The 16,436-nt window shown below is 45.2% G+C and overlaps 1 protein-coding gene across 1 annotated transcript in view; it reads right to left on the bottom strand.

Moving 5' to 3' along the window:
* The window catches only part of bcat2 (branched chain amino-acid transaminase 2, mitochondrial), a 67,238-nt gene that overhangs the window by 33,997 nt on the left and 16,805 nt on the right, over positions 1–16,436 (bottom strand). Inside the window, exons 2-3 of the mRNA XM_072492506.1 lie at positions 5,618–5,692; positions 2,730–2,930 (exon numbers count right to left, since the gene is read on the bottom strand). Coding sequence (XP_072348607.1) covers positions 2,730–2,930; positions 5,618–5,692 — 276 coding nt within the window. The remainder of the gene's footprint in view (positions 1–2,729; positions 2,931–5,617; positions 5,693–16,436) is intronic.

Raw genomic sequence — 16,436 nt, 5'->3', positions numbered from 1 at the left:
GGCCAGTGGAGGCGGCATGTGGAGCACTGGGAGCATCGGTCTGGGCCCCAATCTCTGATAATCACCGGTTTGCCCTGGAGAGTATGGACGGGAGGTTCCGGTTATGGCGGAGAGCGGGGATTGAGATGATGGGGGATATGTTCATAGAGGGGAGCTTTCCGAGTATGAGGAAACGTTTGGGTCGGCGAGGGGAAACAAATTCAGGTATCTGCAGGTGCGAAACTTCCTTCGTAAACAGGTGTCAACCTTCCCACTCCTACCGCTAACAGGGTAGTTTCCAGAGGGTGGATAGGAGAAGGGAGCGTCTCGGACATTTATAAGGAGTTTATGGGGTCGGAGGAGACGCAGACCGAGGAGCTGAAGCGAAAGTGGGAGGAGGAGCTGGGAGGTGAGATAGAGGATGGTGTATGGACAGACGCGTTGAGTAGTCAACGCGTCCGCAACATGTGCCAGGCTCAGCCTGATACAATTTAAGGTTGTTCACCGGACTCACATGACAGTGGCCCGGATGAGCAGACGAACCATGTCCACATGTTTTGGACATGTCCAAAGCTTAGGGGATATTGGCAGGGGTTTGCGGATGTCATGTCCACGGTGTTAAAGGGTGGCGCTGAGTCCAGAGGTGGCGATTTTCGGGGTGTCAGAAGACCCGGGAATCCAGGAGGAGAAAGAGGCAGATGTTGACAGAGAAAGGGTCCCCTACTCTGATACATTAGCATGGAGGGACTCAAAGCCCCGAAGTCATAGACCAGGGGCGGGATTCTTCGAGCCCCCCGCCAGGTCGGAGAATCGCCGGGGCCTGGCATGAATCCTGCCCCTGCCGGTTGCCGAATTCTCCGGCACCTGATATTCGGCGGGGGCGGGAATCGCGCCGTGCCGGTCGGCGAGCCCCCCCCCCCCCCAGTGATTCTCCGGCCCGCGATGGGCCGAAGTCCCGCTGCTGGAATGCCAGTCCCGCCGGCGAGAATCAAACCACCTCTCTTACCAGCGGGACCAGGCGGCGCGGGCAGGCTCCAGGGTCCTGGGGGGGGCCGTGGGGCGATCTGGCCCCAGGAGGGTGCCCCCACGGTGGCCTGGCCCGCGATCGGGCCCACCGATCCGCGGGCGGGCCTGTGCCGTGGGGGCACTCTTTTCCCTCCGCCTCGGCCACAGCCTTCACCATGGCCGACGAGGAAGAGACGCATGCGCGGGAGTTACGTCAGCAGCCGCTGATGCTCCCGCGCATGTGTGGACTTCCGCCAGCCGGCGAAGACCTTTCGGCCACGGCTGGCCTGGCACCAAAGGCCTTTCCCGCCGGCCGGCAGCGCGCCAACCACTCCGGCGCAGGCCTAGCCCCTCAAGGTGAGGGCTTGGCTCCTAAAGGTGCGGAGAAATCCGCACCTATGGGGGGGCCCGCGCCGGAGTGGTTCCCGCCACTCCATCCCACCGGGACCCCCCGCCCTGCCGGGTAGGGGAGAATCCCGGCCCTGGCTATCGGACATGGCTAGCTTTCTCTGTTTGGAGAAAATCAAGTTCGCCTTGAGAGCGTCAGTGTTCGGATTCACCCGGAGGTGGCAACCGTTCGTCGACTTCTTTGTGGGAAATTAATCGTCAGCAGACAGGGGTGGGTGGGGAGGGGAGTAGTTTAGATTAGAGTAGGGGGTCAATAAGGGTGGGACCTGTACGAGGGATAAATGGCTTTTGCACTATGTTTATGGTTTCAGGTATATTGTTTCTTTTGTTGTTGTCACTGTACCAAAAATATCTCAATAAAATGTTTATTTAAAAAAAAAATGGGGCCTAGGAGACCGGCCCCAAGATTCGGGAATGCTGACCTGGGGAGGCTCCTGGACGAGGTGGAGGCCAGGGGGATGTCCAGTTCCCCCGGGGGTCCCGGAGGGTGAGCCATGAGGCAGCCAGTGCTGCCTGGGACGAGGTGGTGTCAGCAATTAGCTCGGGCAGTGTGACCAGGAGGCAGGAGGACTGGCCTCCAGTGGCCGAAGATGGTCAACGACCTACACCAGGCAGTACGAGTGAGTAGACACCAACCTCCCCCCCCCCACCCCCCAAGGGAACATCCACCCAACTCCCCAATCCCCCAGGGCGACCCCCAACCCTTTCTCCACCCCCCCTCCCCCTTCAGCCCTCCCTCCACCCCAACCATCGAGAGAGCGGGGACCTGCACTGAACAATAAACACACTTGTGCACAACCAGTAGGAAACTTTTGTCACTTTCATGCGCAATGCATCACCGGGTGCAGGTGATGGTTGTGAGCGAGCCCTCAGCAGACAGGCAGGGGTCAGACTGTGGCATAGATTGAGGAGCACCAGCGCCCAGCTCACTGTGAGTTACTGTGACCCACTGAGAGTGCCGGCACAGTCCCAGCATCCTGGAGTGACATGACACATACCCTGGAAGGGTGGTAAATGGGGTGGTGCGTAGGCAAGGATGCGATGATGGACCAGGTCACATCCTAGGTGAAGCAGGCGAGTATGAGGGCCTTCCTGGCCCTCTGGGTTTGCCAGACATTGACTGCAGTGTTAATGTAAGCCTACTTGTGATAAGAAATGGAAAACGAACCAAAAGGTTCCAAAGCAAAGAAAGGAATGGAAAATTTATGGGAGAAATGAACAGAGAAATAGGGCAGCATTTTTGGTCAGTCACTTTGAAACATTTTTCATGTCAGAGCCCTTCACTGTCCTGAAGTTTATCTCTATCATCTCATGGTTACTGTAAGGAGATTGCTTACCTCGATAGAATAGTGCAGAACTGAAGACGCTGGGTGAAGTGAAAGGTTCTGGAGGGGTTTGATATGGGGCCGGTCCCACCCTTTTTCTGCGCTCCATTCTATCGTCAACATGTGGTCTGAAAATGACTTTCCAAAGACCAGTTTGCTGCTGTCGGGCTTCTCCTTCGGGTGTTTGGAAAGCTCAATCTGCAAATCAGCAGCCTGTTTGTGGAGGGAAAAAGAGTCAACATCCTGTCTTCTTAATACTGGGTGGCATAATGACTTGTATAAAAACAAACAAGGCTGGCAGTACTCAGTAGGTCTGTCAGCATCCGTGGAAAGAAAAACTGAGTTAACGTTCCAGGTCAATGACCTTTCATTGTAATTCTCAGCACGGAATAAAGAAAAATGAGATGCAGTCCTGATAGTGACATGTGGCTGCCGCCGCCTCGTGGCTGCTGGAAGGAGGCTGCTTATCTCGACTGAAAAACTGCAAATACTGGATGGTGAAAGGTTCTGCAAGAGCTTGGGGCTTCCATTCCACTGTCCATTAAGCTGGTGTCTGGGAGCACAGTGAAGGAAAAGGCCGCCCCCCGGAAGGGAGGGAGGGCACGCCTGGCAGAAGGAAGGGGAAAGACAGAAATTGGGGGAAACAAAGGGCAAAATAAGGGGGGCGAAGCACAAGTGTAAGGGGGTACAGGGGGAAAAACAGAAGGGAGCGGACGGGAGGGGGACACAACATATGGAAATGGCGAAAAGGAGGAAGCAATTGACAGGCATTTGAATGGTCCAAGAGTGAGGATAAGCCCAATCAGATCGTGCTGGGCCCACAAAGGCCCACAGGGTGGGAGGGGGGTTCATCAAGAAAACTATGACCAAAATCACAGAAGCGACTTTAACCATGACACTGACCCAGGACATGTAACGTGTCAGGTATGGCATGAGAATTGCATGCCTTTATGGAACAGATGGGAGGGGGGAGAGAGGGGGCGCGGGGGAGTAGGCCCGTGGAGGTTTCACCACCCCAGAGAAAAAGAGAAAAAAACTCTCCTTCTTCTCCCACATGCACAGGGGCTATTCGTGGGTAGAATTTTTTGTGGTAGGGTATAGGGTGCTTCCAGGGTTAACAAAGGCGAAATACTCCGTGATTGTAATCTCTGACCACGCACACTACATGTATGTGAGGTTGGAGAAGGGACGGGCTCAACATCCCCCCCATGGAGGCTAGATGCAGCTCTACTCGCCAATAGGGAAATCGGTATTAAAATATCCAAACTTTCAACGATGATGTGTCCTGCAACCAAAACAAGGAGGTCTCACACTCCACCTTCTGGGAGGCACTGAAGGCACTGTTCAAGGGCGAAATTATAGCCCTTAGGGACAGAAGGAAGTGGAACCCAAGCAGAGGCTGATCGATTCCATATTGGAGGTGGATCAGCAGCACTCTCTGGCCCCCAACGTGGAACTGCCGGCAGAAAGGAAAAAGCTGTAACTGGAATTTGGCCTGCTCTCCACATGGAAGGTAGTCCACCAGTTTCATCAGGGACCTTTTACAAACATGGAGACAAGGGCAGCCGCATGCTGGCACACCAGTTGAGAAAACAGGGGGTTGTGAAAGAGTTAGCTCCAGTTAGGGACAGCACAGCAGGGTGCAAGCCGTGGTCAATAAGGCCGTTACAAACTCTTACCAAGGGCTATACACCTCCGAGGGCTATACACCTGTCGAGGGACTCAGGGATGCAACAGTCCCTTGGCAGACTGAGCATACAGGTGGTGGAGGGCGACAGGAAATTGGTGCTGGAAGCACCGCTTGGGCAGGGCGAAACTGTGGAGTGCGTCAACTCCATGCAGTCAGGGAAAGCACCAGGACAATATGGGTTCCCGGCAGACATTTATAAAAAATTCACAGCGGCGCTGGTCCCGCACTTTCAGGAAATGTTCAACGACTCACTGTCGAAGGGGGCCCTACCTCTCTTAAATATTGATGCAAAAGTCTGAGTGAAAGCTCTGGCAAGGCGACTCGAGAGATGCCTGCCAGAAGTGATTGCAGAAGGTCAGCCCGGGTTTGTTCAGGGCAGACAACGAACAGCGAACATCAGCCGCCTGCTGAATGCAATAATGGCCCCATCCAGGCAGAGGACACCAAATGATTAAAGGCGGAGATTTTAACTGTATAATGGAGTCAAAGGTGGATCGGTCGAGCCCCAAGTCGATGGGAAAGTTGAGGATGGAGGAGGAGGTGGGAGCGCTGATGGAGCGTATGGGGATGGTGGATCCAGGGAGATTTATGAATCGGGGAGGGAGGGATTATGTAGAGAGTCAGACAAATGCTCCAGAGACAGGTGCTCTAATCCAAGCAATTCAGCCAATTAATAAAAAGCTGGTGTCAGAAATGATGGTCTTGAAATTACCGGATTGTTGTAAAACCCAACTGATTCACTCATGTCCTTTAGCAGAGACAATCTGCCACCCTGACCGGCAGTGGCCACCAGGTCATTCCAGACACACAGCAATGTGGTTGACTTTTAACTGCACTCTGAGGTGACCTGCCAAGCCAGTCAATTGTAATCTGTTGTATCAAATCACTGGGAAAAAAATTCAAAATGAAACTGGCCGGAGCATCTTGCATCGACCTTGGCACCGGCATAACAAAGGCACTGCCTGTCCAGTCGATTGTTCATTGTTTGTTCATTCTGGAACTCTTCCCAACTGTATTGCGGGGGCACCCACACCACACGGACAACAGCAACGCAAGGCAGCACACCACCATCATCTCAAGGGAAATTCCATCCCAGCGACACATAATTCTCATCAACAAATATATCATTAAAAATGGCTTTGCAGAGCTGATATCCGCACCAAATTAAAAACGAGATGCAAAGTTACAAGAACTGTATACGATATACTACCTTAAACATTGTGCTAACAGATCTCCACGGTCCTTTAGGAAAGCCACGAGCCTGCAACAACTGTCTTGACAAAAGCTGTGAAATAGAAAATCATGAAATAATATCAGGTGAACTTATTGAACAAGTTGGTTCTGCAAAGACATCTCTGTTGCAGGATATATACCGCACTGTTGAAATATATATACCGCACTCTTGCAGGATATATACCGCACTCTTGCAGGATATATACCGCACTGTTGAAGGACATATACCGCACTGTTGAAGGACATATACTGCAATGCTGTAGGATATATACTGCACTGTTGAAAGATATATACTGCACTGTTGAAGGATATATACCACACTGTTGCAGGATATATACTGCACTGTTGAAGGATATATACTGCACTGTTGAAGGATATATACTGCACTGTTGAAGGATATATACCACACTGTTGAAAGATATATACTGCATTGTTGAAGGATATAGACTGCACTGTTGCAGGATATATACTGCACTGTTGAAGGATATATACTGCACTGTTGAAGGATATATACCACACTGATGCAGGATATATACTGCACTGTTGAAGGATATATACTGCACTGTTGAAGGATATATACTGCACTGTTGAAGGATATATACCACACTGATGCAGGATATATACTGCACTGTTGAAAGATATATACTGCACTGTTGCAGGATATATACTGCACTGTTAAAGGATATAGACTGCACTGATGCAGGATATATACTGCACTGTTGAAAGATATATACTGCACTGTTGAAAGATATATACTGCACTGTTGCAGGATATATACTGCACTGTTGAAGGATATAGACTGCACTGTTGAAAGATATATACTGCACTGTTGCAGGATATATACTGCACTGTTGAAGGATATATACTGCACTGTTGAAGGATATATACTGCACTGTTGAAGGATATATACTGCACTGTTGAAGGATATATACTGCACTGTTGAAGGATATAGACTGCACTGTTGAAGGATATAGACTGCACTGTTGCAGGATATAGACTGCACAGTTGAAGGATATAGACTGCACTGTTGCAGGATATATACTGCACTGTTGAAGGATATAGACTGCACTGTTGCAGGATATAGACTGCACAGTTGAAGGACATAGACTGCACTGTTGCAGGATATATACTGCACTGTTGAAGGATATAGACTGCACTGATGCAGGATATATACTGCACTGTTGAAAGATATATACTGCACTGTTGCAGGATATAGACTGCACTGTTGCAGGATATAGACTGCACTGTTGAAGGATATAGACTGCACTGTTGCAGGATATATACTGCACTGTTGAAGGATATATACCACACTGATGCAGGATATATACTGCACTGTTGAAAGATATATACTGCACTGTTGAAAGATATATACTGCACTGTTGCAGGATATAGACTGCACTGTTGAAGGATATAGACTGCACTGATGCAGGATATATACTGCACTGTTGAAGGATATATACTGCACTGATGCAGGATATATACTGCACTGATGCAGGATATATACTGCACTGTTGAAGGATATAGACTGCACTGTTGAAAGATATAGACTGCACTGTTGAAAGATATATACTGCACTGTTGCAGGATATATACTGCACTGTTGAAGGATATAGACTGCACTGTTGCAGGATATATACTGCACTGTTGAAGGATATAGACTGCACTGTTGCAGGATATATACTGCACTGTTGAAAGATATATACTGCACTGATGCAGGATATATACTGCACTGTTGAAGGATATAGACTGCACTGTTGAAAGATATAGACTGCACTGATGCAGGATATATACTGCACTGTTGAAGGATATAGACTGCACTGTTGCAGGATATATACTGCACTGTTGAAGGATATAGACTGCACTGATGCAGGATATATACTGCACTGTTGAAGGATATATACTGCACTGATGCAGGATATATACTGCACTGTTGAAGGATATATACCACACTGATGCAGGATATATACTGCACTGTTGAAAGATATATACTGCACTGTTGCAGGATATATACTGCACTGTTGAAGGATATAGACTGCACTGTTGCAGGATATATACTGCACTGTTGAAGGATATAGACTGCACTGTTGAAGGATATATACTGCACTGTTGAAAGATATATACTGCACTGTTGAAGGATATATACCACACTGATGCAGGATATATACTGCACTGTTGAAAGATATATGCTGCACTGTTGCAGGATATATACTGCACTGTTGAAGGATATAGACTGCACTGTTGCAGGATATATACTGCACTGTTGAAGGATATAGACTGCAATGCTGTAGGATATATACTGCACTGTTGAAAGATATATACTGCATTGTTGAAGGATATATACCACACTGTTGCAGGATATATACTGCACTGTTGAAGGATATATACTGCACTGTTGAAGGATATATACCACACTGTTGAAAGATATATACTGCATTGTTGAAGGATATAGACTGCACTGTTGCAGGATATAGACTGCACTGTTGCAGGATATATACTGCACTGTTGAAGGATATATACTGCACTGTTGAAGGATATATACCACACTGATGCAGGATATATACTGCACTGTTGAAGGATATATACTGCACTGTTGCAGGATATATAACTGCACTGTTGCAGGATATAGACTGCACTGTTGAAAGATATATACTGCATTGTTGAAGGATATAGACTGCACTGTTGAAGGATATATACCGCACTGATGCAGGATATATACTGCACTGTTGAAGGATATATACTGCACTGTTGCAGGATATATACTGCACTGTTGAAGGATATATACTGCACTGATGCAGGATATATACTGCACTGTTGAAGGATATATACTGCACTGTTGCAGGATATATACTGCACTGTTGAAGGATATATACTGCACTGTTGAAGGATATATACTGCACTGTTGAAGGATATATACTGCACTGTTGAAGGATATAGACTGCACTGTTGAAAGATATATACTGCATTGTTGAAGGATATAGACTGATCTGTTGCAGGATATATACTGCACTGTTGAAGGATATATACTGCACTGTTGAAGGATATAGACTGCACTGTTGAAAGATATATACTGCACTGTTGAAGGATATAGACTGCACTGTTGAAAGATATATACTGCATTGTTGAAGGATATAGACTGCACTGTTGAAGGATATATACCACACTGATGCAGGATATATACTGCACTGTTGAAAGATATATACTGCACTGTTGCAGGATATATACTGCACTGTTGAAAGATATATACTGCACTGTTGAAGGATATAGACTGCACTGTTGAAAGATATATACTGCATTGTTGAAGGATATAGACTGCACTGTTGAAGGATATATACTGCACTGTTGAAGGATATATACTGCACTGTTGAAGGATATAGACTGCACTGTTGAAAGATATAGACTGCACTGATGCAGGATATATACTGCACTGTTGAAGGATATAGACTGCACTGTTGCAGGATATATACTGCACTGTTGAAGGATATAGACTGCACTGATGCAGGATATATACTGCACTGTTGAAGGATATATACTGCACTGATGCAGGATATATACTGCACTGTTGAAGGATATATACCACACTGATGCAGGATATATACTGCACTGTTGAAAGATATATACTGCACTGTTGCAGGATATATACTGCACTGTTGAAGGATATAGACTGCACTGTTGCAGGATATATACTGCACTGTTGAAGGATATAGACTGCACTGTTGCAGGATATATACTGCACTGTTGAAGGATATAGACTGCACTGTTGCAGGATATATACTGCACTGTTGAAGGATATAGACTGCAATGCTGTAGGATATATACTGCACTGTTGAAAGATATATACTGCATTGTTGAAGGATATATACCACACTGTTGCAGGATATATACTGCACTGTTGAAGGATATATACTGCACTGTTGAAGGATATATACTGCACTGTTGAAGGATATATACCACACTGTTGAAAGATATATACTGCATTGTTGAAGGATATAGACAGCACTGTTGCAGGATATAGACTGCACTGTTGCAGGATATATACTGCACTGTTGAAGGATATATACTGCACTGTTGAAGGATATATACCACACTGATGCAGGATATATACTGCACTGTTGCAGGATATATAACTGCACTGTTGCAGGATATAGACTGCACTGTTGAAAGATATATACTGCATTGTTGAAGGATATAGACTGCACTGTTGAAGGATATATACCGCACTGATGCAGGATATATACTGCACTGTTGAAGGATATATACTGCACTGTTGCAGGATATATACTGCACTGTTGAAGGATATATACTGCACTGATGCAGGATATATACTGCACTGTTGAAGGATATATACTGCACTGTTGCAGGATATATACTGCACTGTTGAAGGATATATACTGCACTGTTGAAGGATATAGACTGCACTGTTGAAAGATATATACTGCATTGTTGAAGGATATAGACTGATCTGTTGCAGGATATATACTCCACTGTTGAAGGATATATACTGCACTGTTGAAGGATATAGACTGCACTGTTGAAAGATATATACTGCACTGTTGAAGGATATAGACTGCACTGTTGAAGGATATAGACTGCACTGTTGAAAGATATATACTGCATTGTTGAAGGATATAGACTGCACTGTTGAAGGATATATACCACACTGATGCAGGATATATACTGCACTGTTGAAAGATATATACTGCACTGTTGCAGGATATATACTGCACTGTTGAAGGATATATACTGCACTGTTGAAGGATATATACTGCACTGTTGAAGGATATATACTGCACTGTTGCAGGATATATAACTGCACTGTTGCAGGATATAGACTGCACTGTTGAAAGATATATACTGCATTGTTGAAGGATATAGACTGCACTGTTGAAGGATATATACCGCACTGATGCAGGATATATACTGCACTGTTGAAGGATATATACTGCACTGTTGCAGGATATATACTGCACTGTTGAAGGATATATACTGCACTGATGCAGGATATATACTGCACTGTTGAAGGATATATACTGCACTGTTGCAGGATATATACTGCACTGTTGAAGGATATATACTGCACTGTTGAAGGATATAGACTGCACTGTTGAAAGATATATACTGCATTGTTGAAGGATATAGACTGATCTGTTGCAGGATATATACTCCACTGTTGAAGGATATATACTGCACTGTTGAAGGATATAGACTGCACTGTTGAAAGATATATACTGCACTGTTGAAGGATATAGACTGCACTGTTGAAAGATATATACTGCATTGTTGAAGGATATAGACTGCACTGTTGAAGGATATATACCACACTGATGCAGGATATATACTGCACTGTTGAAAGATATATACTGCACTGTTGCAGGATATATACTGCACTGTTGAAAGATATATACTGCACTGTTGAAGGATATAGACTGCACTGTTGAAAGATATATACTTCATTGTTGAAGGATATAGACTGCACTGTTGAAGGATATATACTGCACTGTTGAAGGATATATACTGCACTGTTGAAGGATATAGACTGCACTGTTGAAAGATATATACTGCATTGTTGAAAGATATATACTGCATTGTTGAAGGATATAGACTGCACTGTTGAAAGATATATACTGCACTGTTGCAGGATATATACTGCACTGTTGAAAGATATATACTGCACTGTTGCAGGATATATACCACACTGTTGAAGGATATATACTGCACTGTTGCAGGATATATACTGCACTGTTGAAGGATATAGACTGCACTGTTGAAAAATATATACTGCATTGTTGAAAGATATATACTGCATTGTTGAAGGATATAGACTGCACTGTTGAAAGATATATACTGCACTGTTGCAGGATATATACTGCACTGTTGAAAGATATATACTGCATTGTTGAAGGATATAGACTGCACTGTTGCAGGATATAGACTGCACTGTTGCAGGATATAGACTGCACTGTTGCAGGATATAGACTGCACTGTTGCAGGATATATACTGCACTGTTGCAGGATATATACTGCACTGTTGAAAGATATATACTGCACTGTTGCAGGATATATACTGCACTGTTGCAGGATATATACTGCACTGTTGAAAGATATATACTGCACTGTTGAAGGATATAGACTGCACTGTTGCAGGATATAGACTGCACTGTTGAAGGATATAAACTGCACTGTTGCAGGATATATACTGCACTGTTGAAAGATATATACTGCACTGTTGAAGGATATATACCGCACTGTTGCAGGATATATACCGCACTGTTGCAGGATATATACTGCACTGTTGAAAGATATATACTGCACTGTTGCAGGATATAGACTGCACTGTTGCAGGATATATACTGCATTGTTGAAGGATATAGACTGCACTGTTGCAGGATATAGACTGCACTGTTGCAGGATATATACTGCACTGTTGCAGGATATATACTGCACTGTTGCAGGATATATACTGCACTGTTGAAAGATATATACTGCATTGTTGAAGGATATAGACTGCACTGTTGCAGGATATAGACTGCACTGTTGCAGGATATATACTGCACTGTTGCAGGATATAAACTGCACTGTTGCAGGATATATACTGCACTGTTGCAGGATATATACTGCACTGTTGAAAGATATATACTGCATTGTTGAAGGATATAGACTGCACTGTTGCAGGATATAGACTGCACTGTTGCAGGATATATGCCGCACTGTTGAAAGATATATACTGCACTGTTGAAGGACATATACTGCACTGTTGCAGGATATATACCACACTGTTGCAGGATATATACCGCACTGTTGAAAGATATATACTGCACTGTTGAAGGATATAAACTGCATTGTTGAAGGATATAAACTGCACTGTTGAAGGATATGTACCGCACTGCTGCAGGATATATAATGCACTGTTGCAGGATATATACTGCACTGTTTAAGGATATATACTGCACTGTTGCAGAGTATTTACCGCACTGTTGAACGACATATACCGCACTGTTGAAGGACATATACCGCACTGTTGAAGGACATATACCGCACTGTTGAAGGACATATACCGCACTGTTGAAGGACATATACCGCACTGTTGAAGGACATATACTGCAATGCTGCAGGATATATACTGCATTGTTGAAAGATACATACTGCATTGTTGAAGGATATATACCACACTGTTGCAGGATGTATACCGCACTGTTGCAGGATATATACCACACTGTTGCAGGATGTATACCGCACTGTTGCAGGATATATACCACACTGTTGAAGGATATATACTGCACTGTTGAAGGATATAAACTGCACTGTTGCAGGATATATACTGCACTGTTTAAGGATATGTACCGCACTGTTGAAGGATATATAACTGCACTGTTGAAGGACATATACCGCACTGTTGAAGGATATATACTGCACTGTTGAAGGATATAAACTGCACTGTTGCAGGATATATACTGCACTGTTTAAGGATATGTACCGCACTGTTGAAGGATATATAACTGCACTGTTGAAGGATATATACCACACTGTTGCAGGATATATACTGCACTGTTGAAGGATATATACTTCACTGTTGAAGGATATAAACTGCACTGTTGCAGGATATAAACTGCACTGTTACGGGATATATAACTGCACTGTTGAAGGATATATACCGCACTGTTTAAGGATATGTATCGCACTGTTACGGGGTATATTCTGCACTGGTGCAGGATGTATACTGCACAGTTGAAGGATATATACCGCACTGCTGCAGGATATATAATGCACTGTTGCAGGATTTATACCGCACTGATGCAGGATATATACTGCACTGTTGAAGGATATGTACCGCACTGTTGCAGGATTTATACCGCACTGATGCAGGATATATACTGCACTGTTGAAGGATATGTACCGCACTGTTGCAGGATATATAGTGCACTATTGCAGGATGTATACCTCACTGTTACCAGCGGTGTACCACAGGGATCAGTGCTGGGTCGTCTGCTATTTGTGATTTTTAACAATGACTTGGAGGCGGGGGCTGAAAGGTGGGTCAGTAAATTTGTTGATGACACCAAGATTGGTGGAGTAGTGGAGGGCTGTTGTAGGCTGCAAAGAGACATTGATAGGATGCAGAGCTGGGCCGAAAAATGCCAGATGGAGTTTAACCCTGATAAGTGCAAGGTGATTCATTTTGGTAGAAAAAATGTAAATGCGGATTACAGGGTCAACGGCAGGGTTTGGAGGAATGTGAAGGAACAGAGAGATCTTGGAGATCATGTCCACAGATCTCTGAAGGTTGCCACTCAAGTGGATAGAGCCACGAAGAAGGCTTATAGTTTGTTAGCGTTTATTAACAGGGGGCTTGAGTTTAAGAGCCGCGGGGTTATGCTGCAATTATACATGACCCTGGTGAGACCACATTTGGAGTATTGTGTGCAGTTCTGGTCACCTCATTAAAGGAAGGATGTGGAAGCATTGGAAAGGGTGCAAAGGAGATTTACCAGGATGCTGCCTGGTTTGCAGGATAGGTCTTGTGAGGAAAGGTTGAGGGAGGTAGGGCTTTTCTCTTTGGAGCGGAGGAGGATGAGAGGCGAGTTAATAGAAGTTTATAAGATAATGAGGAGGATAGATAGAGTGGACGTTCAGAGACTATTTCCTCGGGTGCATGTAGCTGTTACAAGGGGGCATAACTATAAGATTCAGGGTGGGAGATATAGGAGGGATGTCCGAGGTAGGTTCTTTACTCAAGAGAATGGTTAGGGTGTGGAATAGACTGCCTGCTGTGATAGTGGAGTCAGACACTTTGGGATCTTTCAAGCGGTTATTGGATAGGCACATGGAGCACACCAGAATGACAGGGAGTGGGATAGCTTGATCTTGGTTACGGACAATGCTCGGCACAACATCGAGGGCCGAAGGGCCTGTTCTGTGCTGTACTGTTCTATGTTGCAGGATATATACCGCACTGTTGTAGGATATATACTGCACTATTGCAGGATGTATACGGCACTGTTGCAGGATATATACTGCACTGTTGCAGGACGTATACCGCACTGTTGCAGGATGTATACCGCACTGTTGCAGGATGTATACCGCACTGTTGCAGGATATATACCGCACTGTTGCAGGATATATACCGCACAGTTGCAGGAAATATACCGCACTGTTGCAGGATATATACCGCACTGTTGCACGATATATACCGCACTGTTGCACGATATATACCGCACTGTTGCAGGATAAAAACACGCACTGTTGCAAGATACATACTGCACTGTTGAAGGATATATACCGCACTGTTGCAGGATATATACTGCACCGCTGCAGGATATATACAGCACTGTTGAAGGATACATACTGCACTGCTGAAGGATATATACTGTACTGTTGAAGGATATATACCGCACTTTGCAGGATATATACCGTACTGTTGAAGGATACATACTGCACTGTTGCAGGATACATACTGTACTGTTGCAGGATATATAGTGCACTGTTGAAGGAAATATAGTGCACTGTTGAAGGTATATAGTGCATTCATAGCAGAGGGTTTTTGAGACATGCAGACTTTCAGCATTCCTTATAGACTGACATGATCATTGCCAATAACCAAATGACTGTCCCAGCAGCCAACAGGGTGACGTGCCATCGCCAAGTCCGCAGGGGCCCTCTGGCCCCAGGCCCTCCAGAGGATGCCCATTAGAAACTGGTGATGGCATCGCCAGGTCAGCCTTCAGGAAACAACCAGTGATTCCCCCTCACTACCACACTTGGAACGAATTTGGTTAGATCGTGCCCTCGGTTTTTCATGGTGAAAAGTTTTATTGGATCAAGTGTTTTTTCCCCGTTATTTTAATCCATTCACTGCGCATGTCCAGTGATAACACTGCTAAGAACACAGAAGAAGAGCCTCTATCCCTCTCTATAGATGCTGCCAGACCTGCTGAGTTTTCCCAGCGTTTTCTGTCTGATAATTATCTATGTAGCCTGTGATCTCAGCGTCTTGCTATGTGGCGTGAAACATGGGCGACTTACAGCTACCGGGAATGAAGCTTATTAATTTCTATTTTCTATCTTAGGGAGCATAGGTTTAAGGTCCATGGCGAAGTTTAGAGATGTGCGAGGCAGGTTTTTTACGCAGAGGGTGGTGAGTGCCTGGAATGCGTTGCCAGGGGAGATTGTGGAAACAGATACATTAACGGCGTTCAAAAGGCATCTTGACAAATACATGGATAGGATGGGTGCAGAAGGATGGGTGCAGAAGGAAGTGCTGAGGGTTTTGGCAAAGGTTGGTATCATGGTCGGTACAGGCTTGGAGGGCCGAAGGGCCTGTTCCTGTGCTGTATTGTTCTTCACTGTCTGTGGTGCATGATAGATATATCCTGGCACAAAATCACAAACGTGGCAAGTGTGTTGTCACTAATCAAACTGAGGCAGCTTTGGTGGACTGCGCCAATCTGCAGCATGGAAGACGGTTACATAACCAAGGACCTTGGGAGGTGGCCGGGAGCAGATGACCAGTGGGGAAACACAAGGCTCTGCTTCAAGGATGTTTCGGAATGTGACAGTAAGGCCCTAAACATCGACTATCGTACCTGGACAGTCACTATCTGGCAAAGAGGGAAATGGTGACACCTCCTATGGGCTGGCATGATGCCCAGCGGCATGGCAACGTCACTTGGCAGCTTCATGTGCGGTGCTGGTGGCAGAACCTGCCTCTCAAGGACTGTCTTTCACAGACACCTAAATGGATTGTTTGCTGCGTGTTCATCATTTGTGATAGATAAAAGGATGGCAACAACTTTTCCCTTAAAT

This window comes from Scyliorhinus torazame, chromosome 29, assembly GCF_047496885.1.
Source record: "Scyliorhinus torazame isolate Kashiwa2021f chromosome 29, sScyTor2.1, whole genome shotgun sequence".
Lineage (NCBI taxonomy): Eukaryota > Metazoa > Chordata > Chondrichthyes > Carcharhiniformes > Scyliorhinidae > Scyliorhinus > Scyliorhinus torazame.
The sequence above is the reverse complement of the archived record's forward strand: the minus strand, read 5'-3'. Positions and strand labels throughout refer to the sequence as shown.